The following is a 26,441-nucleotide window of genomic DNA, read 5'->3' on the forward strand; positions in this document are numbered from 1 at the left end:
CCAGGTGTGTTCGCTGTTGCTTTACCTGCTACCTGGTTGTAAAATAAAGGCAGCGTTCATGTCTTTAACGTAATACCAGATAATGTCTGGTAGAGTGAAGTGGAAACTGTTGACTAGTTAATCATTGTTCTGATTGTAGATTTCTTTTCTTAAAACTCTGGTTTAAAGAATTAGATACTTTCAATTCTTTAATTACTGTACCGCTTTAAATATCGCAAAAGTTTCATTACTTTTAGATTTCTGACTTTGTTGCTGCTCTCACAGTTCTTTTGTGTTCATACAATGCATTTCTCCATAATGAATGAGAATAGAGGTAGCCTGTTGTTAGCCAATTAAAAAGTCCTCCATGGTTCTGGGCAGCCACTAATAACCCCACCAGGGATTACTGTACAGCAGGCTGGAGGGACAGCAGGGCACCAGTTTGGGCCTCAGCTTGCTGTCATCCAAGAGAAGCAACCCTGTAGACCTCCATTCAGCCCCAGTCATAGTGGGGGCCACCACGCCAACTCTCTAGAGCAGCGTGAAAAGCTCCCACTTGGGATACAAAGTGGCTCAGCTGTCCCTTTCCTATCTTCACCTCCCACAGCGTCCTCCTCTACACCCAAGCCAAATAAAGCCTCTCAGCGACTTCTGTTTTCCTAATCTGTGAACTCTGACAGAGGCGCCCACGCTTGAAAGAGAGACAACTCAACATGAGATGATCTCCCGGTGACAGGGAGAAGCTGAAAAAACGTTGCTGAAACCAGCAGACCACCCTGTCATCTTCCTGTCCCTGTCTTTCTCTCACTCTGCCTGTCTCTCTCTTTCGCTCCCTCTATCCCTTACTCACCTCTTTTCAATCTAATTTCCTTTTACCCTCCATCATCTACCTTCTCTAATTGGGCTGTCACCGGTTTGATTAAAACCATTGAAACTGTTCCAGTGGCGAAATGGCCTGCGTCGCCTTTGTGATGATGCACAACTTTTTATGCAGGGGGCTTTCACTCTAAAAGCCCCATATTTTTTCACCCATTCATACTGTGTCCATAATACTAATGGGCAAATTATTTAACATGGCAGTAGCTTTGCCACTGGGGATTGTAGTGCGTTGGTGCATTTTCCTTGCCATTAATCCACAGAGGAATGTTGCAGTGATGAATTGGCTATGCAGTTTGTATTTGTCACTGCACTCCAAGCAGCCATTCACTTGGAAATGGCTTAGCTGCCACAGGAATTTTTTTTGTATTTTTAACAAACCAGATGGTAGTAGGTTTGTGTGCTGGGGGTCAGAACCAACTTTCAAAAGGCACAATCTGTGATCTAAATGTAAACAAAGGGGGTAGCCAATACCTGAATCAAAACTCATCTCCTTGATTGTCTGACATGTCTTATAATGTACAGATTCATGCAAAATCTATTAAGAGGAATAGTTCAACATTTATTGTGCTTATTCGCTTTTGTGAGAGTTAGATGAGAAGATCAATACAGTTCTCATGTCTGCACGCCAAATATGAAGCAGCAGCATTTCTGTGTGGTATTCATTGTCTTCTTCAAACAGACGGAGACATAGGCCTGCAGCTGTTGCTACTTCAACCACATTTAATGAAAGACAATGTCTGCCCCCAGTGAGGGGAACTTGCGGCTTGTTAAACACACTGTCAATGCTGAAAGCAGACAATTTTCTTGCTGAAACGGATTCTTAGTATTTCAAAAGGTCAACCAACTACACCACTGTGCTGACATCCTGGCAAAGCTTTCGGATCCAGAGAGATTTTGTGGAACTGGTTCACATTGTGCAGGTTTTATGGCAATATAGAATCCATCTTATACAGCATATTTATATCTTATGTAGACTTATAAAGTATAGGTTTTTAATAAAGACCAGCCTTTTGCCAGGGCAGACTGTCTCAGAGCACCATTAACACTTGCATCTATTTCAGAGGGCGTACAGAGTGGAATTAAACAGCCTTGTCACTGTTCTCTCTCTGTTTAACCTACACGCTCATCTGCCAGACGCGCCTGACAGCACCAGACCCTGGAAGAATCTCCCAGCAGGCCCGGCGGCACACGGGCCGCACCATATTTAGTCATCCCGAGTCCAGACACAGGCCAATGCAGTCCTCCACCTTAATCTGTCTCCCCTGTGTTTCTCTCTCCATCTCTCCCCCTTTCATTTTTTATGTCCTTCCCCTAACCCCCTCCTTCCATCTCTGTCACTTTCCCTCTCTCCTACTGCTTCCATTCATATCGCCCTCCCTCGAGTCATTTCTGCTTTATCACTGTCGTGCCCCTCGCTGTTTCTCTCCCCCTCGTGTGTCCCTCTTTTCCTTCTTACCTCCTGAAACTCTTCTTTCCCCGTGCCTGTTTGTCCTCTTTTCTACTCTCTTGAGCCTGTCAAGTATTTTCCGGCCTGGTTTTTATTTATTTTTTTTAACTTTTCTAACTTCCTCTCACTCCCTCAACAACATGCCCATCAGATTCTAAATCTAAACAATTCCCTTTTCCATCTTTTTTTTCCTTTTCCCCCTCACCTGTCATAATTTCTACCCCTACTTCCTGCTCCTTCCTGCCCCCCCTCCCTTCTTCTCTCTCAGAGCCTCCCCACTGTCTCTTTTCTTGGACAAACATGCTGCTGATGGAAGCTGGGCCTGGATGCTAATGAGTTGCTAATTCTATCAGCCGTCTCTCCATGCCCTCCCCAGTGGGTGTCGGGGCCCGCCAGCTTTACCAAGGCCAGCCTTTTGATGGAGTGCCTTGGCTGATGAACTCCCCGCCTGCGTGCCCACTTTAACCTCCTCGTCCTCAGACACATGTCATTGATCAATGTCCTTATCCATCCTGGCAAGGCCCACTCTAATCCCAATCATTTATGAGCAGGCCCGTTCCCTGCAATCCATTTTTCATATGTTGAATATTGTAATAGCAGGGGATTTCAGGCCTTTAAATTTCTTGGATTGGCTACTTCAGAGCTCAGCATGTCGGGGAAATATATACTTGTCTATTTATATTACAAATACTGCTCAAAAAGAAGGATTTTAATTATATGTAGTTATCCATCTACAATTTCTATGATTGATGTAAGAAGCAGTTGTACTTCCACTTTGTGACATTTTCTTCCTCGCTGTCTTTCTGCTCTGTATAATTCCCTCACACTATTTTCCTTTAACGCCCAATCTGCGCTTGAGAAGAGGCCAAATGGCAGGGTTTAAGCACTTGAGCACAGACGAGTGGTCCTATTTACCAGGCCACTGGGCTCTTTTTGAAGGTTGCTAGCTTTGGACCCCTCACATGAGAAAAGAACGAAACTTTTGTTTTTCTGACTCCCCTTAAATCCGTCTGTCTGCCTTCCCCGCTTGACTGAAGTGGACACAGAGGCGGTCTTTTGTTCTACCAAGATGAAGAGGGATGCTGTAGTCTAAGAGGGAGAGTGAGGGTAAGAGGAGGTGGGTGTGATTCATTGTAATTTAATAAATACCTCGCAAAGAGGGTTGGGGTGCCTTCTCAACCCCTCAGCTGTCTATTTTCAAATGGGGCTCTTCTAGATCTGACACCCAGGGAAGTAAAAAGGGGATTAGCGAAGCAAAAGCCTCAGGCCATATACATCTCTTTCTCTGTCTTTTTCTTTGCCCCAAAGCCTTCTCTCACTGCGCCCCACAATCTTTCTCTCTTTGGGACTGAGAGGCCCCTCGCCAAGCTGTGAACGTATGAATGATGTCATCCAGGTACCTATCTTGACCTAGAGATTTAGAAAGGCCTGAATGGAGTCTCATGGCCTTAGTTCTTCTGATGCAGAGTATAATCCTCAAGTAGCTATCACTTTTGGTGAATTTTCTGGTTCAGTGAATGAACATAAAGCAGCATTCTCTTGGTTCAGCACCGTGTAACAATAGCGTTGCAACGGTTGATTTCCTGTCAAATTCGCGCAAACATCAGTAAGATCGCAAAAGTAGAGCCATGTCCTTGTGTATGATATAGTTTCCTTTTTTTTCCAGGACACACTCTTCAAGCAGAGGTTTGACCGGGGTCATACCCGGTCCATTGCTTTGCAGCATCACCAGGGATTATAGGGTAACTTCTGCCATGCTGCTCAAGCATGACCAGAAGGCTTGGCCAGTTTTGACTTGAATGGAAGTACTGAATGAGAGGCCGGCATTGAAATTCAGGATGCAGTCACTTGCAGCCACTAATGTCTCTCTTTAAATGGTCACATCCTTTCTCTTGGCCCCCCCGCCCCCCGTCTAACTGTCTTATCCTTTTGACAGGCTTTTAGTCAATAGAAACATTGACTTGTAATTGTACAGTACAATAGATTCCATTTAATTTCCTTATAAGAGCAAATGAATTTGGTTTTAAAGAAGTGCAGACCTGTTTTTTTATACGGTCGAATTTAATTAGCATCACTTTCTACTTCATATCCTATTATGGTAAAAATATCTCTATGACACTGACCTTTATGTTTGTTTCTTTCTCTTACAGGAAGGGCTCTGGTCAGGCAGAAGTGAAGGGTCACTGAGCTCAGACACTCTCCCTCCATTGACTCACAATTATACAGACATAAGGGACAGTCACACACACACAGACACGTCTGCAGGACACATACATCCACATTTCTACACACAGACTTTTGGGCACACACACACACAGACTCATCTGTGCATAAACACAGACACACATTCACACACAGGCCCTCTGAGCAGGATGAGGGAACCCTGGAGGTGCTTGCTGGGCCTGTGCCTCCTGGCATGCTCAGCCTCCACACACAGTGCCACGAATCCATTTGCGGGGCAGCAGACCCCTCCAGACCCTTGCTATGACGACACAGGCGCAGCCCGGCGCTGTATCCCCGAGTTTATCAATGCTGCCTTCGGCAAGGAGGTGATGGTGTCCAGTGTCTGCGGCCGCCCTCCTTCACGCTCCTGCAGCGTGGTGGAGCGGGGAGATGATCGACCTTCCGTGCGCTCTTGCCAACTCTGTGATGCAGCTGACCCTCGACGTGCCCACCCTGCTTCCTACCTCACTGACCTCAACTCTGCCCACAACCTCACCTGCTGGCAGTCAGAGAATCTGAACACCTCACCACACAACGTGACTCTCACCCTTTCACTGGGTAAAAAGTTTGAGATCACCTACGTCAGCCTGCAGTTCTGTTCACCACGACCTGAGTCCCTGGCCATATACAAGAGCATGGACTACGGCAAGACCTGGATGCCCTATCAGTTCTACTCCTCACAGTGCCGGCGTATGTACAATCGGCCCAACAAAGCAACCATTACCAAGCAGAATGAACAGGAAGCTCTATGCACAGATGGCCACACTGACCTCTACCCGCTTTCTGGAGGGCTCATTGCTTTCAGCACTCTGGATGGACGGCCCTCTGGCAAAGACTTTGACAACAGCCCGGTACTTCAGGACTGGGTGACTGTCACAGATATCCGCGTGGTCTTCAGCCGGCCACAGCTACCTCGGGAGCTGGGGCTGGGAGCTGGAAGCAACAGCGGAGGGAGGGATGATGACCCCACAGCAGTGACCTCAACGCTGCCAACTTATTTCTATGCAGTGGGAGACTTCCAGGTGGGCGGGAGGTGTAAATGCAACGGACACGGCTCACGCTGTCTGAAAGACAAGGAAGGCAAACTGGTGTGTGACTGCAAGCACAACACAGAGGGCCCTGAATGTGACCGCTGCAAGCCCTTTCACTACGACAGGCCGTGGCAGAGGGCCAATGCTCGCGAGGCCAATGAGTGTCTGCGTAAGTCTTTCCCTCTATCTGTCATTCTTTATGTGCTTTTAACATGTTTCAGTTCATCTGTGGTGGAACATACTGTATATCTCCCTTTGCCTGGAAGCAATACAGACCATTTCTGAGAGACTACATTATGCACAACATATTTTATGACCTTAAGACCTACCACGACGGCTCTATAACTTTCTGTTATGTTGATGAATTTGACCACCACCATATACGCAATACAAATATCCTATTCTTAGTTCAAGCAGTGCAAGAAAATGAGGAAAAATTTAAACATCCAGTTTATTATTGATTTCTTTGGATTAGTCCTGACCTTTTCACCACCCATTTTTAGGATATGAGGACAGCTCTGTAAAACTCAGGCCAACAAATTGAATTTACACTCATACACAGAGGGGAAAGAGAGAGAGGAGGGTTCAAAAGAGTAGTTTTTGTGACCTGTGTATGACTGTCACAGAGGTAATTAAGAATGTTTTCAGAACATACCGGATGGGTTTGTGTTTATACAGGTGAAGAGTCCTGGTAGCACATAGTGGTTGAGCTTGCAACTTTGGCAACATCTCTCAAAACACGAGCCCATCCTTTTTCCTTGCATTTCCCATCAGCCTTCTCTATTTACTGACCCTCTACGGGGAAACAGGCTTACTTTCAACAAAATCATGTTTTCTGGACATGTCTATGAAAATACTCTTTTTCACAAGCAAGTCTAAACAGTGGATGACAACAGCTCGAGTCATTGGCACACTGCTACAGCTAAGTCATCCAAGAATGTTATTTGGCAGTGTTTGCTTTTACCCCAAGACATGCTGTGTAAAAGTCATCCAGACGTACTCTGAAAGCATGCCAAGTAAAATTATAGCAATTTCTGTGGCAATTTTTGTTAATGTAAATGGATTACATTTGTATTGGATTAGGCTTTAAATATTTTTTTTAATGTTCAATATGACATGATATTTAGCACATATATTAATTACATGGCTGTACAAAGGCTTTAGACACATGCCATGTTAGCTGTGTTTTTTTTAGCAGGAATTTGTTCTCCAATATGTGGATGTTTCTTTGGTGGTCATTTTTACAGTATTTCTCTGTTAGTATAAATAGACATAGGTGAAACTTAATTCAGGTCAATTTTGCTTGTCATAAAAATTTGTTAGTGTAGGAAAATAAAACCATATTAGAAACCACTGTCCTCATTTTAACCTTTCCCCATAATGAAATAAAATTACAGCCAGAGAGGAAAAAAAACAGGAGCAGAACATTGAAAAACAGTGTCTATTTTTCTAACATGTTATAATTGCCCAGTGAGCTGGCCTGAGATCATGTTTAGCATTGAACAGTGCCAGATCTGTTTAAAGGGGACAGAGAGTGACAGAGCCAGAGGAGCGAGGCCATTTTAGCATCGGCCAACAAATCCAGCCTTTCCTCATGCTACACTCCCAAACCTCCCATGCCAACACTACCTTACTTTGGCTTCTCGTCTATCCTTGACACCCTCACTTACTCAACTCACAGATACAGGCACACACTCATGCACATATACACCTAGCCCCTTCTACAACAATATCCTGTAAATCCCTCAGTGTGTTCTCGCTCACAGTTTTGCACACACCCTTTTTCAAATGTCCTGTTGCTGTTTCCGAAATGTTACACCCGCTTCCCGTAGATTTCTTCTCAGCGGGATTGATATGTCACTTCTGTCCATGATTTCTGGACTAAACAGCCTGGCTGCACTGGCCAAGTCTGATGACCTAATCCCAGTGTTGATACAGGGCAGTTAAACCCTGTTGCTAGTTGCACGCTATACCTGATCACACATCCGGACACGCCAAAAAGTCAGTCCCAGATGTCGACGATTTCATGTTCCAAAAGCCTCTTTACAACTTATTCCGGTAGACATGGTTCCAAAATATCCTCAGAGTAGCAAGAAAGCTTTTAAAAAGTCCCTCCTGTGTATATTAAAGCCCATTCTAAAAATGAACCCGCCCCTTGTTGATTTCACTGCTTGCTTTTCTTTCTGACATGGTGCACAAATGGTGGCGGGCTGCAGCTTGAGCCCTGAGGTACACCACTGTGGCAGCGAGGTGTAAGTATTTAGACTGGGCAAGTGTGTAAGAGTGGCAAGTTACAGAGCCAAGGAGTCCCTTAGGTGTTACCAGAGCCTTCATGAGGCCCTGTCGGTGTTTGGGTTGGAGGTTGGGTCTGAGGGGGCTGGGCTGAGGTCATGATCCTTTTGTGGGGTGGTGACAAGGTTAAGTTGACGGGGAGATGGTTTGTGGGTAATGTGGAATTCAGAGTGAGCAGATGTAGAGCCAAATCAATAGTTTTTTCACACCCAACCTCTGAATCTGTCAGTCCTTGAGAAATGATGTGGCTGCTAGCCGATTTGATGCTTTTAAAGATTTTTGCAAGGCTATGCTCTCACTCTTAGCAGTCTTGACTTAAATCCTTACCCAGCATAACAAGAACATTGTCCCTGGCTGGTTTGATTGTTCGCTTGTCTTACTAAATGTTTGACACGCACTGCACCAAGATTACTGTCTTGGCAGGCTCATACTGTCTCCAGACACAAACCATGCACACACACGCCCATCTGCCGCCTCCCTCGCTATGAATCCTGCCTCAAGACATTGGTTTACAAATCCCTGCTCTAGTAGTCAGAGAGGGCAGCCTCGTAAAGGAGCGTGTCTGTTTGTATTGAGGGAGACATGATGGAAAAAGCTGTGATTTATCTACACAGGGTTTGAACCACAGGATAGAATGAGGAAACAGATGGATAAGGGCTATTTGGTTACTGGTTGTGATGGAGTATTGGCTTTTCTGCTGGCATGGTCGATGCTGTAATGTAAATACTTTTATGTTGACTTAAAAATGTGAGACTGTGTATCATGCTATAATAGAGTCTGCCAAAGTCACTGTTGAAGATGAAGAGGCCTCTTGTGGAGTCGACGACATTGTGACATCCTGAGTAGATGATAATTTATGGTGGTGTCGGAGTTCTCTACTCTTGGCCATGTCTGCAGCCATCTTGGACCTGTTTGGCTGCGGCACCAAGCTGTTCTATTCTCCAGCCGTTCCTTTCCCTCATTTGGACTCGGCCTGCAGGAAGTCCAGAGTACTACTCTGGGACACTACGAGCCCAGGGCCAGACACATCCATCCCTAATGGACCAGCCAAGCCAGGTCTGTTTCCAGTGTTGTGCCAGACACAGTGTTATGCATTCATAGCATTAAATACAGGGGTCACATGAAGGCGACTTAAATTGCCATTTGGGCTGATTTGCCAGAAATGCAGGTGAGCTGTGGTTGGTAGCAGAGCTGGGTGTATTTGAATGTGGTACTGAATATTTTAATAGTAAATTTTGACATATTGAGTCCAGTGAGTGATATGGCATTCTGTTTTTTGAACATTTGGAGTTTCCTCGGAAATTAAATCAATCAGCCAAATAAGTATTCACTGTTAGGCTCATTATACATCAGTTCATGTCATCACCTAAAGGAAATTCCCACAAATTAGTTATTACCTCTAAAAAAAGTTATTACCTGTTATATAATAGATGTTATTAGAGCATGTCTACCACACCAATTAATGAGGGGTTGCATTTAAATGTGAATTTTACAGCGGAGTAAGGAGAAGCAGAACAGACAGATATTGAAGTTGCAAGTCATGTCACAAGCCCGCTCGAACCTTTTGTGGGGGCTTGTGGTTTTTGGTGGGATCAGCCTCTGTTTTTTTGGAAACTATTAGCTGGATTTAGGAGGAATTTGACAGATGGGTTTCTTAGGGAAAGCAGTATGATCCAGCAGAGGTGTGTGTGTGAGAGAGAGAGAGAGAGAGAGAGAGAGAGAGAGAGAGAGAGGAAGAGGCCAGCCAGGAACACATGCTCAGGAACAGGGCTCAGAATAAGCCCTCAGATCTGTACAGAGCTGTGGAAACTCTGAAGACCACAGAAGCACAACTTTATTTCTCTGTTTCTCTCTCTCTGTTCATTTCCCTCACCGACAAGGGACAGATGGTTATTTGATGCTGATTAGAATTTCAAAATAGGCCTCCATCCTTTCACACCGTTTTTCCCCCTCCACATCTCCTAGCAAGGGCAAGCAGAGGTCAGGCCCGTGTTCCAGTCGTAGCGCCGATTCGACAAGGCACTTTTTAGGCCCGGTGATTGAGAAATGACCTCATTCTTATACACATGAAAGAAAGACATTCATGAAACCATGGCACAGTTTGTAAGTTTGCATGATTCGGATGACATGAACATCACCACATTTTATAGTTTCTCAGTCATAGCATGGAGAGGAGCCGGATTTGTGTGCTTTTGTTCTTGCAACACAATGTTGTTTGGTCTTGGGAAGAACAAAGTTAACCTCACTGGATTGCTTTGAATTTCCACATTGACCCCAAAGAATCCAGCTTTGCAGCACACAGCAGCATTAAATTGTCCTCCATGGCCTGCTGAAATTTTGCTGTCTGTCCCTAGAGGGCAACATGATATGAAACTCAGTGAGATGCCAAACATAGACGGGTACGAATGAAAAAAGCCAGAGCTGCTGTGATATTACTGCATGTATGTGCCATGTTCCTACTTTTGCTAATTGACTTAAAGACCCTCGCACCCCTCCCACCCCCACCGCCTGTCGCTGGAGGGCTAACAGGGAACCGACACTTCAATTACTTACAGCGCGACACACAAATGAGCAGGAGATGTTTGTGTGTATGTTGGGAGGCAAAGGGGGGCAGAGTGAAAGAAAGTGATTTTGAAAAAGAAACCTCCTGCGCTTTCAAATAATTACACAGCCATGGAATGTTGTTCTAAAATCAACAGCCCTATGAAATGATGCCTCTGGGGTGGTTAGCGTGAGACGCAGGGGCTACGACACAGCAAGGCCAACAAACATGCGCTGTGTGTTTTGTTTTGGTGGTGTGTGTGTGTGTGCGTGTTTTTAAAGGGGTTGAAGTAAGACCAACTTCCTTTATCTGGCTGAGACAACAGGATTTGGTCAGTTTGATTGGTTTGTACTTTAGCTTTGCTCTTTGCTTTCATTCCCTCTGCCAGTATTGCAACTTTGGTCCTCGGCCAACCCACAAAGGATTGATACTTTTCTCATCCTATGAAGCCACCCATAAAGGTTCCCTGGCAAGCAAGCGAGCATGGTGAAACAAATGTTAAGGACAGCAAAGTGTCAAATAACAGCGTTAATGTCAGGTTAAAACGCTGGATCCTTAGGAAAAGCTCTGCGACTGCCTAAGGCCAAGTGTGTGTGTGTGTGTGTGTGTGTGTGCATAATGCATCTCCTTGCATTTGTGCATGTGTGAGAGCCACATGTAATCTAGTAGTGCAATGTAGCGTTTTATCCCTGTGCCAAAGCAAACTGGTGGAGCTGCAGCGTGCCCACCCTGCTCTCCCAGGCCTCCGTCAACTCTCCCCCACAGATGGTAGCAATCACCTCCTGAGGTGCCCGTCTCCGCCGGCACTCTCTTCCTCTCTATCCTCGTGTAATTGACTCTTGTCAAAGATTAACTCGCTGCCTGGACATTTTCTTGCCTACGACCTCTTCTTTTATTTCATATTTCTCTGTTGCAGAAATCAGTCCTTTTTTTTCCCCTTCCCTCCTTGAATTGTTTTGTTAACATTTTGCCTCTTTGTGCAGTCGCAGGCCTTTGTGCTCTATTGCCTGAGAAACTATGCGGTTTTTCAATGCTGATGCAAGATTCAGAGGCCGTAAAGAAAAAAATATGTCCGTTAACAATGAGTGCATGACAATCTCTTGGCTCCCGTTAAGTGTGGTTTTGTCACTGTCACTATGAAATGGCATTTATATACACTGTGTATGTGTGTTTGTACATATGAAATGGATTTCTGTTGCTGTGTGTGAATATAGGTCTGGTGTGAGGAGTTTAAGCAAATCTGTCACATCATTTTCTTATGGACCACCTCTAATAGGAGTCGCCAACTAAGTTCTGCTTTTTCAATTCACAGGTTTAACCATTACATCTGCAAAGCAGTCTAAACTATGCAGCTATTAGTGGGTTTGGAGACGCAAAAATAATATTTGTGCAGTGTATCATACCATCATGTTCAAATTTAAATATTATCCTGGTCATTCTATGTCTGTATACAGGTTTGGCTTTGATTAATAAGACTCATCTGCAGATCTATGACAAATTAGGAGGCACTCGACTGTTTTTTTTACAGATGAAGATCAGTTAACGTGTCAAGAAGATTACCGCTCAGCCCGTGAAAACATATGTATAATGTCTAAAGTGGCTCTGGGGAGAGTTTTTCTAAGGTCTGAGAAAAAGACTCTGGTGCTGTCATCAGGGTAATCTTGAATTAGTCCTGGAGACTTTAACAGAAAGCCGTGGGGGTGGATTTTGAGTAGGGCATTTACCGGAAAGTTAGAGTGAGTTGCACTGTGGGAACTGAAGGATCTTTAGTTTTTGGAGCCAAACTAGGTGGTAGGATATTTTGACTTCTGCTGTCATCCATTTTGACCTTTCTTTTGTTTAAATGGTGCTAGGTGACAACAAACCAGAACAGCATCAGTGCTTCTTGTAATAGAGTCTCAAGGGGTGAACGCCATTCTTTCAAAAGGTGATACCTCATCTGTGATTTTGATGATGGTGGTGGAGAGAGCCATCTAGCACGTCAAGTCGAAAGTCTTCCACAAGTGTTCACTGAAAAAGGCCATAGCATATGGGCGGCAGTAGCTCAGTCCATAGAGACTTGGCTTAGGAGCCTGGAGGGTGGCCGGCTCAAGTCCAGCATGGATCATAGTATGGAAGGTGGACTGGTAGCTGGAGAGGTGCCGAGGTGCCCTTGAGCAAGGCACCGAACCCCCCAAACTGCTCACAGGGCGCTGCTCTGGGTGGCTACCCATCACTCCACCATCTCTCTTCCTTGAGGGATTAATAAAGTATCTCTTCTTCTTCTTATGATTCACATAATGTTCATACTCCAACCTTTGACTTAGATGTAAACCTGTCAGGTACAAAATGCCAGCTACATGGCAAGTAAACTAAAAACCCCTCCTTGGAACTACGTGTTGGTCGTTGTGTTGTATTTCATCAAGATTTAACAGACACCTCCAGCTTCTTATCTTTTTTCCTCAGCTTAACCTTTGACCTCTGATTTTACTGCTCAGTTACCAGTCAACAACCTAGGACTCTTTACTTTCAGTGTGTTCACATACTTGCCTGTGCTAGAACCTGATCAGAGAAAAACCTTAAACATTTTTATTTTCTCTCGCCATTTCTACTGTCTTCTCTGGCCACAGTGGTGAATTTCCACCGTAGGTTCCATCTGTCACTTTCTATTTCTAAACCAGCCCAGGCATCACATGCATCCCCCATTGTGGACCTCACGGTTGTGTATGCCAAGAGTCATGGCAAAATAAATCTGTTTTTATCTCAGTTTTTACTGATTCAACATGATAATTTGATTGCTAAACAGTCGTCTACTTCAGCCCCTGTGATCAGGTCTGCAGGATATTGCCTGTGGAAAAAAAAAAAAAGCAACCGAGACAGAGAGCGAAGCCAAAGGCAGGACAGAGATAACAATGTTTAGATGTGGGGAAGTGAAGTGGACCAGAGAGGGAACAGAGCTAAGGACTCAACTCTCCACTGACACCAGGCCCCCCAACCTGGCAACCCTCCAGCCTAATCTCGTTAAAATCTTTCCCTGATTGATGCCATCCAGAGAGAGAAAGAAAGGGGAGATGGAGGAAAGGATGGACAAGAGAAGAGAAACAAGTAAGAAGAGGGAAAGGCAACCAGTGAGATTTGAGATGGGGTCTCGTGAAAGTAAGAAGAGAGAGAGAAGGAGAGAGAGAGAAGGAAGGAGGCTTTGGGGAGGGGTAGGAGAGGAATTAAGGGGACTCTTAGTTCAAAAGGGCTCCCAAGAGCCGGCTCTTAAGCCCACGGCGTGAGGCTAACCGCAGAAACCAGCAGAGGGAGGGGAGGGCTGAGACATGGTGTCAAAGCTAGAAGTGAGAGATATGTCTATGTGGAAGAGAAGGAACTGGAGCTGAAGTGGTTTTGTTACAAAGAGGTAGAAGCTCCTGAGTACATCATAGCACGGTCCATGTAATGCACGCTGCAGGGTTACAGGAGTTGTAGTTTCCTGTTAGTCCTCAGCTCTTAAATCTTTGTCTCAGCTTGTTGTTCACAGCTCATTAGAGTCTACAGACCCAACAGTGTTCACATCTGTTTAATTCTCACTTCTGTTTGACTTTTTGGTATCTTTTTTTTTGGTATCATTTTGTAAACAGTTACTACCTTTTGAAGCCGTGTGTGTGTATATGTGTGTGTGTCCACACTGTACACAGCCTTGGCTCTAATGAGGAGCTAATTAACCGGGTGTTACCCCCGGTGCCCTGAGCAGGTGGCTAGAGCAGCCAGGCGGAACTCAGTCCAAACACACAGACACAGACATGCACACAGGCGCACACACATGATGGCAGGAGCCCATATAGCAGAGCCTGTTTGGCCAGGCGGGAAGGGCACCCAAAGGGGGGCTGCAGCAGGTCTGGACCGTGGCTTGGGCCAAGAGGGAAGAGGTGGTGGGAGAGCGGCCCTCCAATTTTCAAGGACCAATTTTAGCCATGGGATTTGGGTTTTGCACAGGCATCCAAAATCAATTGGCTGTGCTTACCGGCTTGGCTTTGGTCGAGCTGAAGGAAAAATGAGGTTAGATTTATCCCTGACATATGGAGGGGAACAGAGAGGCGGTGCACTCACACAAACACACTTGCATTTTATTTGTTGAGCGCAGTCTTTACGGGCCAATTTGTCAAAGCACACTTGACAGGCCAGTCTGTGAGCTTGTTCGGGTCACATTTACTTGTCGAGGCACCTGTTATGAATGCTGGAACGTATCAGTGAGGTGTTCTTTTGTCAATCTATCTTACCTGAAATCTTCCCTAGTATGCACCAGCTAGATCACAAACTAGTGCAAGGAAGACATCTGATAAAAGCAAAACATCTTTTTAAAAACACCAAAGTTTGCATTTGGTGCTGTTCATTTTGATGACAAGTGATGCAACCATTCTCCGCTCTAATATTTTCCAAAGGGGTTTCCTGCTCCTCTCCCTCCATCCCCTCCTCTATTTTTGTCTCAGCATCCCTCTGTTTGCCAAGCCTGTAGCTTGTGTTTGTTGTTCGATTTCCACGACAACATGAGCAACCCGATTTTACACATCCTTGAATTGGACCCATAAAGGAGACGCGTTGACTGGAGGATCATCGTTTCTCTGCTCACTACTTTCCGCCCACCCACAGAACTCCACTCTGTGCCGAAACGTCTGTTTTTTTCCTCCCATCAGATAAGAATAAGTGAGTGTTTCTGCGAAGCACCAGTGAGGCTTTGGTGTGTTAATGAATTGAAAAATGGCCTTCAACAGTGTTCAGTTATACCCGCTGAGTCTAATTTGGGCAAGGGGTGGAGGGGGGGGCTGCTGTGGTGGTTGGGGGTGGCAGGTTGAGGGGGGTGTCAGCGTGTGTGTGTGCACAAGAACTTCAAAACAAACCCATAAACATTCCAGGATCTTTGGCCAGCTGCAGCTCCGAGCTGAACTTAACAGCACACAGCATGCACACCACAGAAAACACACACGGGGTCCACACACAAACACCTACTTGGGGCCATCAATGCTTTTTTGCTTATTTAGTTTCCTCTGTCGTTGCCCTTGGATCACATCTACATTCATGTCTTTGTTTCTAAGTCAGATACTAAAATATTATTTCTGACAGACACTAATCCTCTCCCACTCTGTCAGTCACAAAAAAAAGTCTGGCTGTTGTTAAAGCCGTTTCCAGCCATCCGCTGCTACACATGCTAAATCATTTAAAAAGGTTAAATTCTGGCGCTTTCTGTACATTTTCCACACTTGAACACATCCTCTCTTACTTGAGACTTTTGTCGGGCTGATCTTGTTGCACAGCAGTAAATCGAGAAGATGCCATAAGAGGGCCGACGGTACTTCAGCTCGGGAGAAAATGTGACCCATCGCTTTCATGTTCTGCTACAAGGTGTTAATGGACACAAGTGCTCACAGCTGTGTGTGTGTTTGAGACGCTTGATCATAATCAAAGTCCCCCCCCCACCACCACCTCGTCACCCCACCACCACCACCACCACAGCAGCTCCAGCCACTCACTGGAGCTGGTGTGTTCTTTGTCACATTCCCCCTCAGAAGAAGTTGGACAGGCTGTTTAGTTGTTCACATGCACACACGCTAGATACAGGCGCTGCAAGACACGCACGCACACAGAAAGAATCAATTACAGTGCCAAAATGTTATTGATTTAGTGTGTTTTCTCTGTTAAAACAGGGATTATAGCACTGAAGATAAATAGCTTTGAACTCGCCCGACTTTCCTCAGTGTCCCACAATGCCAATGCTCGAGGATCAGTGGTCAACCCTCAGTCTGGGCTAACCACTTTATGAGGTCACACCAAAAGATCCAGCAGTGTCACTACATAAAACAGCGCCGCCTCGATATGGATCCATAAATGAAACAGTATTTCATTAACTGCAGAATTCCATACAAATTGGGCCACATAATAACCAGATGGAATTGGGAAACAGTCTGGGAATGTGCTCCCCCTTTTTTCCAGGGTCTGCAACCAGGGAAAACTGGGCCTCTTTCCCAACCTGGTGCCAGGCGTCCTTCTCGCTGTGGATGGAGATTCATATCGTTCACTGCTCACATAATACTTATTACTTCACTTATTCAAGTGATTCTCCACCCATGAAAGAGCCACCGGTGTCATCAAGTCATTTTAGCTAATCTAACATTGCACAGATCGTTTGAGCTCAATATAACTGTGGAGCCGACCTTGGCTGCAGCAGCGATGCACATGTCAGCGAGTGATGAACTTTTCAAAATGAATAGGAAACTGGTTACCTTTTCTTTAGTCGGTTTATCTGCAACTCTTGAAATTTACGACACAAATATCACCAGGATTTGAGGAGTGTTGAAATATCGCTGTTAAAAAATGTTTGACCTTTAGAAGAAATAAGTGTAATCACTCACGAGAGTTTGATATCACTCGTGTCTGTAAGTAGATATGAAGTGACAGCCCGCAGCTTGTTGGCTTTGCCTAGTGTAAAGTCTGGAAACAGGAAAAAACAACTAGCTTGGCTGTGATGATTGCACCTGGATCAAGAAATAGTCCCGCATGAAATGCTGCAGTTTTTACACTTTGGCTGGTTGATTTTAATACAGACTAAAAATGTAATGTAATGTGTTAATTCATCAGCTTTACAGATACTGGTGGGCGGTTTTTGTTCAGCTAGAGCCAGGCTAGTCTTTATGCCCTGCTAAGATAAATGGCTGCTGGCTGTACCATACAGACAAAATGAACTATTCCTTTAAGGTATGGAGCAAAATGCTAAATAAAAGGTATTAAGTTCAGTTCATCGCCACTAGAAAGTTGAACACTCTCAGGGCCAGGATATAACCAACTACAGCTAGTTTGTAGAGCATTTTTTCCAAAGGAAATAGTAGTGTCAAGAATGAAAAGAGAGATCTAGAGAGAGAGAGAGAGAAGCTCAAACCCTGGCTTCTTTCTCACCTCTGCACAATTGGCCAATCACCGTATGAAGTGGGAGTGCATGCATGTTGGATCGTCTGTTTCGGAAAGTTACAGAAATGTTTTCTGGAACTGCCCACTCACAAGTCAGTCTACTGCACGAACAGCCACACATATAGACACAAACATGAAAGCCTCCCAGTCCCTCCGCCGGTTTACTTACTCCCCATTGTTGTGTCTTCCAAAAATCCATTGTTAGTGTATTTTTCTCAAACAGCAGATTAAGGTTAATTAATATCACCTTCTGTTGTGATCCCCTAATAATCCTCCTCTGCCATAACTGTTGATGTTTTTGGTCAAACAGCTCTGCTGTTGTTTACCCCTTTCTAATTTATCTGTGGGCAACTTTGAACTGGAGCTAAGCTCTGCAGCGATTGTCTTTGAAGCCATGGCCAAGTCTTCAGGTCCCAGGTCTGACTCTGATTTAACCAGCAGAGGTTCTGGATCAAACTCTGCTACACAAACAAGAAGGGCAGGTTTCTCATTAGGCTTCTCAAATGCAAACCCCACATGTAGAGAGCGAACGGAGTTTCTGAATAATGTCAGAGAGCTGTCGAGTGTGGTCTAATATGGGAGGAATCAATGGAAAGACTTGTGACGCAAAGAGACATAAAGGAATCAGATGGATTTGAAGTGGAACTGGGAGAGACCGAAGAGATATAACCTCACTTCACATGTCCCATATATTGTGGCTCGCCTCATTTAGAAGACAGCTAGCTCGAGCCCATTCCTTTATCTGAAACGGCCTCGCTTTTAATAGATCTCAGGAGTCTTTACTCATCAGTGATTCATGAAATTAATGTCTCTCTTTCCAGTGATTAATAACTAATGGGCTGAGAGAAGCCGAATTCATTAATTATGAAATGGAGAAAATGAGCCCTGCAAATATCACTTTTGATTGATGAGCTCTGGAATAGCAGCCAAGCACACAGCCGCAGTGTAGATTATAAACCACTCACTACTGCCTTACTGGAAAATCTCTCCCGGCTCTCTCGTGTTATGCACGATATATATGCTTTACTGCAATGTACACTCTCAACTTACATTTAGACTCTGTAAGGGTAAATACTGTGAAGATATTGTAAACTTTTACATTTATCCTACTCACGCTCGCTGATGCAATCACCGCAACTGACAATGTTAACTTTCCTCTTCCCCCTGCAGCGTGTAACTGCAACCTGCACGCCCGCCGCTGTCGATTCAACATGGAGTTGTATAAGCTGTCAGGGAGGAAGAGCGGAGGAGTCTGCATGAACTGCCGCCACAACACTGCAGGCCGCCACTGCCACTACTGCAAGGAGGGCTTTTACAGAGACATGGTCAGGCCGATCACTCACAGACGAGCGTGTAAAGGTAAGAGAACGCTGATTTTGTGAGTTTGTCAGTAGTAGTTGTTATTCCAAGTGGTGTTCATGAGATTCTGGACTCCATGATGCCATAAGTGCTTAGTAGCAACTCTCACACATACAGCACTAAATATTCTTCTAAGTCCTTCTTCTGCTGTCAAAAGTATTTCTCTGGGAAATAATCACCCACCACTCTGTGTTTACAATAACTAATGTGAAAGTTTTCATGAACAAGGATCACTTTTGTGTTACATCAATCAGTAACAGAGTAGCAAAATGAATATTTGTTTATATGAAAATGTAACGGATTATTACTTTAAGCTCAGTTTGACTTTTAACTTGGCAGCAAGCTGCGCTAAATGTTTACGAAATGTTCAAACAAAAGCTGATTGAGATGTTCTAACCCTAATAATACTTGTGTAATCATAAAATAAAAGTAATAAAAGGAGTAACAAGTTATGATTGAAAACATGCACAGTCATGGTAACTTTCAAAAAAATAAGAAAATATCAGCACGTCTGACTTGCCACACCATAGCAGAGAGAAACTAATTGACACTATGCCCGAAGCTTTTCTGGCCATCACCCCAAATGTTTCCCCATACCACATACCGCATAATATTATCACTTGACCAAAGCACACATGGAAACATGTATTTAACCCTTTTATTATTTCAAATTTGCAGTGAATATCTTTCAGGTTGATACGCTGGGAGCATTTCTCTCTGTTTTACTGGACTCGTTGCAAAAACAACTCAAGTTTCCTGTATTTGTTCAGGAAAATATTCAAATCAAAAACAGAGAGCAGATTTTTTGATTCTGTTGATCCTAATGAAGGTATAGAATCACTTCCAGAACATTAAAAAACAGCATTGGTGAGAGCTGCCAATGCTCATAGCCATGAAGATCTTTTGGTTGAAATTTCATGGCGAGAATCTCCCACTGGCTTCCGCTCAGTTTTCCTTCGGCAGCCGACCCAAACTGTAACTGAACACCGGGAGGTTAGAAATGGCATGATATTAGTTGCGCTGAGAAGTTGAGCCATTCATTATGGCAGTGGCAAAAAAGTCCACAGTGACTTGGTCACATACCTTAAAGCTTAAGTCATTTGACCTGTTACTGCACCAAAACACTGACAGAAAGAGATCTACCTCGCTCGTGACAGGAGGTCAGTCCTCAGATGTGTTCCCCATGTGCAAATTGTTCCCTCATCTTCCATTTCCTCCAATACCTGAAAGTGTGATGTTCTCGCACACACTCAAGCGCCCCGACACTGCAATTTGTTTTTATCAAAGTCTAATGATCAGGTGGTAAACAGTTTATCTCACTCCCTCACAAAGGCCCCCAGATGTGACGGAAATGAAAGTTAACGTTCGAAAAAAGCCTCTGCTGAGCGGCAGGCTCTGTGATTGATCAGAGCAATTCCGCAGCCTTCGAGGAGCCGTCATTTTCCCTTGCCTCAGCCCTTGCTCACTTTATTTTTCATCTCCATCTCCCATGATTGTTTATAACCACCATCCCCTCCTCCAATCCAACTTCTGATTTCTCCCTCCATGACTAACTACAAACCTTTAAAACGTGTGTCTTTAACTGTGGCGTCCCTGATTTTATTTTTCAGCCCTGATTTTCATGGTTTCTCTCCATGTGTCGGGGTCGAGATAGAGGTCAGAGGTGCGGCATGGCAGAAGGAGGGGGGGGGGCCAAGTGTCACGTCTGAAATGGAGTTACAACAATAAAATACAGGTGTTTTCTAAAGGCAAAGACAGGAGTGGGGAGGGCTGGGGGCAGCACAGAGGACAAACAGGCCATGTCTGTTTCTAATAAGACCTGCTCTGCAGATAGGTGTCTATACACAATCCGTGAAGGAGGAGGAGTTCTCCTGCCTCCATCACCATCACCGCTTACCTCCCACAAGCACATAATACACACTCTTCCTTGTTAAGTATTAAGGTCCCAATTTAAAGTGAATGTACAGGGCTCCAGCTCTGCACTTCAAATGCCTAGACACCAGCCTCTCTTGCCCTTTATAGTGTCACAAGCATTAAAACAGTCAGCAAAATGGAAGAAACATGGCAATCACCACATGGCCTGGCTGCAGTATACGAGGTCTTCAAAATACAAGGTTTTTATGTGAATCCAAGCCGTACAGCTGGTATCCGTTGACCACAAGGAACATTGATAAAAGGCATTGAAAATGAGGCCACAGTCCATGTGAAGCGACGCCAGCCAACATAAACCACATTGGCCGTCTGTCTCAAATATCTTCCTGAAGCACAGTATGAGGATATTTTCAAATAAAAAACACAGCGGCCAGAAAAATAGTTACGCAATCTAATTCTAAAAGTAATTTGAGGTTAGTGATGAAGCACCTGGCAGCATGAAAATGTGATCTTTGATGGTAAAAAAAAGCACCATTTTTATATTATCTGTATCAAGTTTAGCCAGTACCTGTGAAAAAGAACAGAGTAACGCCAAAGAGGATTTTAATATCAGTTATCACTGACATCGACAGTCCTTCAATGCCGTGTTATAACTTTAAAGGCTAAAATAATGTTAACACCTCTTTAAAAAATGTTTGAGTTCTTGATTTAATCACTTTCTGCATATGAATTACTTAATTCAATCCCTCTTAATGATGATTTAATATCATATTACATATTTTGCCTTCTTTCCCTCAAATGCAAATGTGTTATCCAGTAAAATACATTTATGGGATCTCCAGTGTGGCTTTGTTGTGTTTAATAGCCCAAAAAAAAAGTACATCCACATATCTAAGATCAAAATAAAGTTGGATTAAATCCATGTGACCCCTAACATGACTGTTAGGAATACAAACAGTCATGGAGGTAATAAATTATGCTAAATCGAATTATTAATTTGAGAAGATGAATGACTAAAACATGCACATAAACGCTTTTTTTTTGTCTCCATGACACCTCCTGGGCTTTGGAGAAATGCATACATTTTAACACTTTAATTTATTTTTCCAAGAAAGAAGCCAACAGAACATAACTGACTGTTAAAAAACATATTCCCAAACCCAGGGTACAAATAACACCGCCCTCTCCAAATGTGGCGACTGCCAATAACTGCAGACAAAGAGCAGCCCTCCCATATGCACACACATGCATGGAGCAACACGAATCAGTTAAAGGGAGCGAACGCCTGTCAAAGGACTACAAATCCCAACACAGTGCCTGTCACGTCTGCAGGCGCAAAGGCTTGAAAAGTCATCAACCTCTGAGGACGTTTTTACTGCTTCTTAACTGGCCCGAGCCCCTGCACATAAAACTTCAGAAAAAACAGTTCAAGGAGGAGAGATGGGGGTGGAGATTGACACCACCACCCCCATCCTGCCTCTTACAGGCCATTCAGATCTGGCAGTTGCTAGTTGTTTAGAGAACTATGTGGACATTGGCAGTAAACTCTGATGTCTTAACAGCCTGTGATTGTTTAGAAGGGAAGTGAGAACGTCTAACATTACTCACATCTTATTCATACTGACCGGATTGGGTTGATAGCTTGTGCTGTTCAGTGATCAGCCGAGAAACAATGGCCACATGTCTCAGCAGGCATGACAGACCAACTCCAGACTTGTATCAGACAGATCATGTAACAGGGGGGGGTTTATCCCACATGTGCAGTGGATGCATCATTTCACAAGCAAGAATAAACCTTTGTAGATATTTCATGTTGATAAAACGTGTTCACTTTTCAGTGGAAAGTCAAAACAATCATCAATCATCATCTTAGTTAATCTATGAAAATGATACAAGGCTACCTTCTATAGATTAGAGTTTAATATCAGTGTGCACTAATCAACTGGATTTTGTCTACACAAACTCTATCAATGTCACAAGATTCACAAATGGTCTGTGGACACAGCAAAAATGGCACAAGCTCAGGCTCCGGCTGATGAATGAGGGCGTACAGAGGTGAGGATATTAGTTACGTGGTTCATCCGTGATTCAAGCCTGCATCTTACCCTGCCATATGCAGATGTGTATTCCCTTTAGGTCAGCCAGAAACTCTTACCAAGTGTCATCAAAGCTAGAGTTTCCTGGTTGGGCCCCGTGTGACCCAAATGGTGGGGATTTTGCACGGACGCTGGAAGCATCAGATTTACATCTCTGCGTACAGCTTCAAACAGAGCGCAGCCACTCTGACACCTGCAGACCGGTTGGCCATGCCGGAAAAAAGGCAAACGTGTTTCTCAAGATCTGAGCTGCAGTTAATCCCTCACAACCCCTGCTGCCAGACACACACAATCATTCTTGGGTCAGTTTCAGCCATTTAAACCCCGAGTCAACAGGTGGTAGGGTGCTCAGGCTCCCCTCTGGTGTAGCAGCTAAAAAATGTCCGGCGCAAATAAACACATTCACAGTTCCGTTCAGTGGTGGGAAGAAACCATGACATGTTAGCAGCTGCCTTTCTCTGGCACAAAGTGTAACAAACTGTTGGGTTACAGGGGTTTTCCCCAAAGTGTAATTTTGGCCTTTCTTGTTTTTTCTTGATAAGCTTGGACAATTACAGCTATCATGTTACAGTCGAGTCATTCTTAAGTTTGCTTTAGTAATTTTGCACTAGCCTGCGCCTGTTTTCCCAAAAGAATGACATTGTAAATAAGATGAAAAGGCTGAATGTTAACCTTGCATTTCTTTGTTTGTTGCATTTTTGGCAACACGTCAGTAGATAAGACAGGAAAGGAAACCATGCAACTCAGCACCGTTCTGTTAATTTATTCATTTCGGACAGATAATGTCAGATCTGAAGTGAAACCAATCTGTAACACCCCTGAAGAAGATGCGAAAATTTTACATTTGTTATGATATGTCTGATGTGTTTGTCTGGCTGGATTGCTGTGAAATGTCAAGTATGTGTTTATTACTTAAAGAACAAATGTCTGTTTTTTTTTTAGTAGCGTCAGAGTAGCCGCAGTTTGCTTATACTCACTGTTGTTTATGCTGCTGAAGACACCAGAGGCTCTGTTTGGACTATGCTGAAACGCAGTATCTTTCACCCTCTCCCTGTTCTCTTTCCAATCCTCTCCCTCTCTTCTCTCTCTCTCTCTCTCTCTCTGATATGTTGCTTCCTCTCGAACATCTTGTAAAGCTCTCAGAAGGCTTCGGACCAGCACGCCAGCTCTTGTATTTAACAGCTCTTTAAACCAGAAAAGGCCTCATGTTTCTTTGAATAACCAGAAAAACTCATAAATGCTTTGCCAAAGCGAGGTGACCGGAGCATTGCTTGTTGCTGTTGGCATTTGCTGGGCATCGAACTGAACTTTCGAGAAGTTATGAAACAGCATAAGTTGTGTCACCAGGCAGGCACCAAGATTGCAAGTGTGCATTTCTGGGTTTCCGGACAGGGTTGCACTAGATGTCTCACCCCATCCGCCCGTCAATTCGCCTGGTGTTTTCTGCTGTGCACACATAAATTCTTCTCCCTTGCAGAGTTACTCTTTTTCTCGGATGCACATACAGTGTGTTTCTTTGCAGTGTTCGGGAAACAGGACACGTCCTGAGCCAAACATTTATCCCTAATGATTATCATCTGCTGACAAACAACAGATTACAACCCAGTACCCTGTAGAGACTGTGAGGTTCAAGTTTAATGAATAAACATCTTATATAATTTCTCTCTCTCCTCTTTCTTATTCCTTAACCCTCCCTCCCCCTTCACACCTGTCCCCGACCCCCACCCCTAGCCTGTGACTGCCACCCTGTGGGCGCAGCAGGCAAGACGTGCAACCAGACCACAGGCCAGTGCCCCTGCAAGGACGGCGTCACCGGAATTACCTGCAACCGCTGCGCCAAGGGCTACCAGCAGAGCCGCTCACCTGTGGCCCCCTGCATCAGTGAGTGACTCATAACAGACATGCACACACAACCACAGCTCACTCAACATGTGACACTCAGGACTCACTCACGCCATTTCATCAGCTCGTTGGTGAAACTGTAAAACACTGACAAGCTCCATTGTGAAGAACGTAACACAACAAAAGGCATAATACATCTGCAGTTACAACAGAGTCGTGAACTGCACTAAAAGCAGTACATACTCCAACCATGGAGATTACAGAGCATAATTGAAAGCACACTTCCCTGTAGCCTAAAGTCATTCTGGCCTTCTGACAGGCACACCCAACCCGATCTCTGCCCTGCGTATATACAGTACATGTGTTCTGTGGGTTTGCATGGCCACTGAAAATGCAATGATAATTTCATAGAGAACAGCCCAAAACATGTGTGCAAACAAGGGCTCAGATGTAACACGAGGCTAAACTGAAACGTGATCTTTGTTAAAGTGCAAGTCAGTGGAGAGCTGGTAGGGTGAGAACTTAGGTCTTACTGTTGTTCCACTTGCTGTCAGCACTATACAGTATGTGTGTGTACTCTTGCTGTAGTATGCACGTCGGCTGCATCAGGCTTTTAATTTCCTGTGACAAGCGTGTATGTGTGCACGTGGATTATGAAATTTGCCAGTGGCCCGGCACATGCAGGCATGTGTAATAGAGGGCAACTTTCCACCACACCGTGTGCCAGGCGGCGCGAGCACACATTGCGCACGCTGACAAGACGACCTCCACCGAAAGCACCGTACCGAGCTGTGCCACACTGTGCCGCATGCTGCCGTGTTGTTTCTCTCACATGCAGCTCCGGAGCAGATGGCGGATGGGCAAAGGGAGAAAACAACTGTGGTCATGGATGGCAGACCCCACTCATTCGAGTGCCACTGAACCATCCAGTGAAAAACAAGAAGGATTGCGTATGTGCATTTGGATCTGTAACGAATAGCGTTGACAACAACTGTGTGTGTCAAGATGGCCTCATTGTGGGCATCTTACCTCCTATTGAGGCTCCTGGATCCAACGACAAGACAAGCCCATTAAGCAGCCAATTAGTATGATGGCAGCAACCCTCATCTGAATGATCCTTTCATCATCTGTTTGTCTTCAAAAGATGTGGCCACAAGGGCACACAAGTGGCTTCTAACAGCTGCGCCTGCCTTCACAAAGCACTGTGCCCTTGTTTGTTTTTGTTGGCGGGGTGTCCATAATTTCAGAGAGACAACTGCTGCTTTTGCCTCAAAACAGCTTTCCAACACCCCCCCCGTACCTTCTACCCGCTTGGTTCAAAACCGTCAACTTCCAAATCCAATCAAAAGCAGATCCTCTGGGTGGATGCTAAGCCAGTGTTCCAGTCACACTGCTTACGGTAAAAGCGGAGGGCCCGTTGTTAGCATTAGCATTTGTATTGGAAAGTTGCATACGATTAGAAGAAGAGAAGTCCTGGAGGAATTCCACGAGGCACTTTTTAGAGTAGCCAGCGGGCACGGCGAGGGAGGGCTGCATCTGTCTCAAGACGATCCAACCAAAATTATCTCCTTGCCATCTGTCCATCTGTCTATACATGCATGCATGGGGATTACACAGCAGTGTTAACCCAGCATCTGTTAGGGGGAGGACAAGACTAATCTACTGCAGCCACCTTTCCGTTTTAATCAGCGTGTCTCAGAGACTCAACTTCTGTCTCCGATGTATCCAGTGTTGCCTCCTCCAAACTGGATTACCGAGTGAATTTTGTGGTGCTTCTACAGCGTTTCATCCAAAACATAAATTTCGTTGACCTCCATTTTTTTCTTCCACTTATACATCTCAGGATGTTTCAATGTATTCCTTCAAAATGACGGTGAAACCACCACATTAGCCCGTGGAATGCATGGTTTATTTGAGCCCGTCTTCCCTCTCACCACCAATAAGTATCGCTGTCAGTC

The 26,441-nt window shown here is 44.6% G+C and overlaps 1 protein-coding gene across 2 annotated transcripts in view; it reads left to right on the plus strand.

Moving 5' to 3' along the window:
• The window catches only part of ntn2 (netrin 2), a 44,876-nt gene that overhangs the window by 9,670 nt on the left and 8,765 nt on the right, over positions 1–26,441 (plus strand). For both annotated transcript variants that reach the window (XM_019268328.2, XM_019268327.2), the window contains exons 2-4: positions 4,456–5,728; positions 18,485–18,673; positions 24,373–24,522. In XM_019268328.2, coding sequence (XP_019123873.1) covers positions 4,678–5,728; positions 18,485–18,673; positions 24,373–24,522 — 1,390 coding nt within the window. In that variant the 5' untranslated portion in view covers positions 4,456–4,677. The remainder of the gene's footprint in view (positions 1–4,455; positions 5,729–18,484; positions 18,674–24,372; positions 24,523–26,441) is intronic.

Source organism: Larimichthys crocea, chromosome XVI (assembly GCF_000972845.2).
Source record: "Larimichthys crocea isolate SSNF chromosome XVI, L_crocea_2.0, whole genome shotgun sequence".
In the NCBI taxonomy this organism is placed as follows: domain Eukaryota; kingdom Metazoa; phylum Chordata; class Actinopteri; family Sciaenidae; genus Larimichthys; species Larimichthys crocea.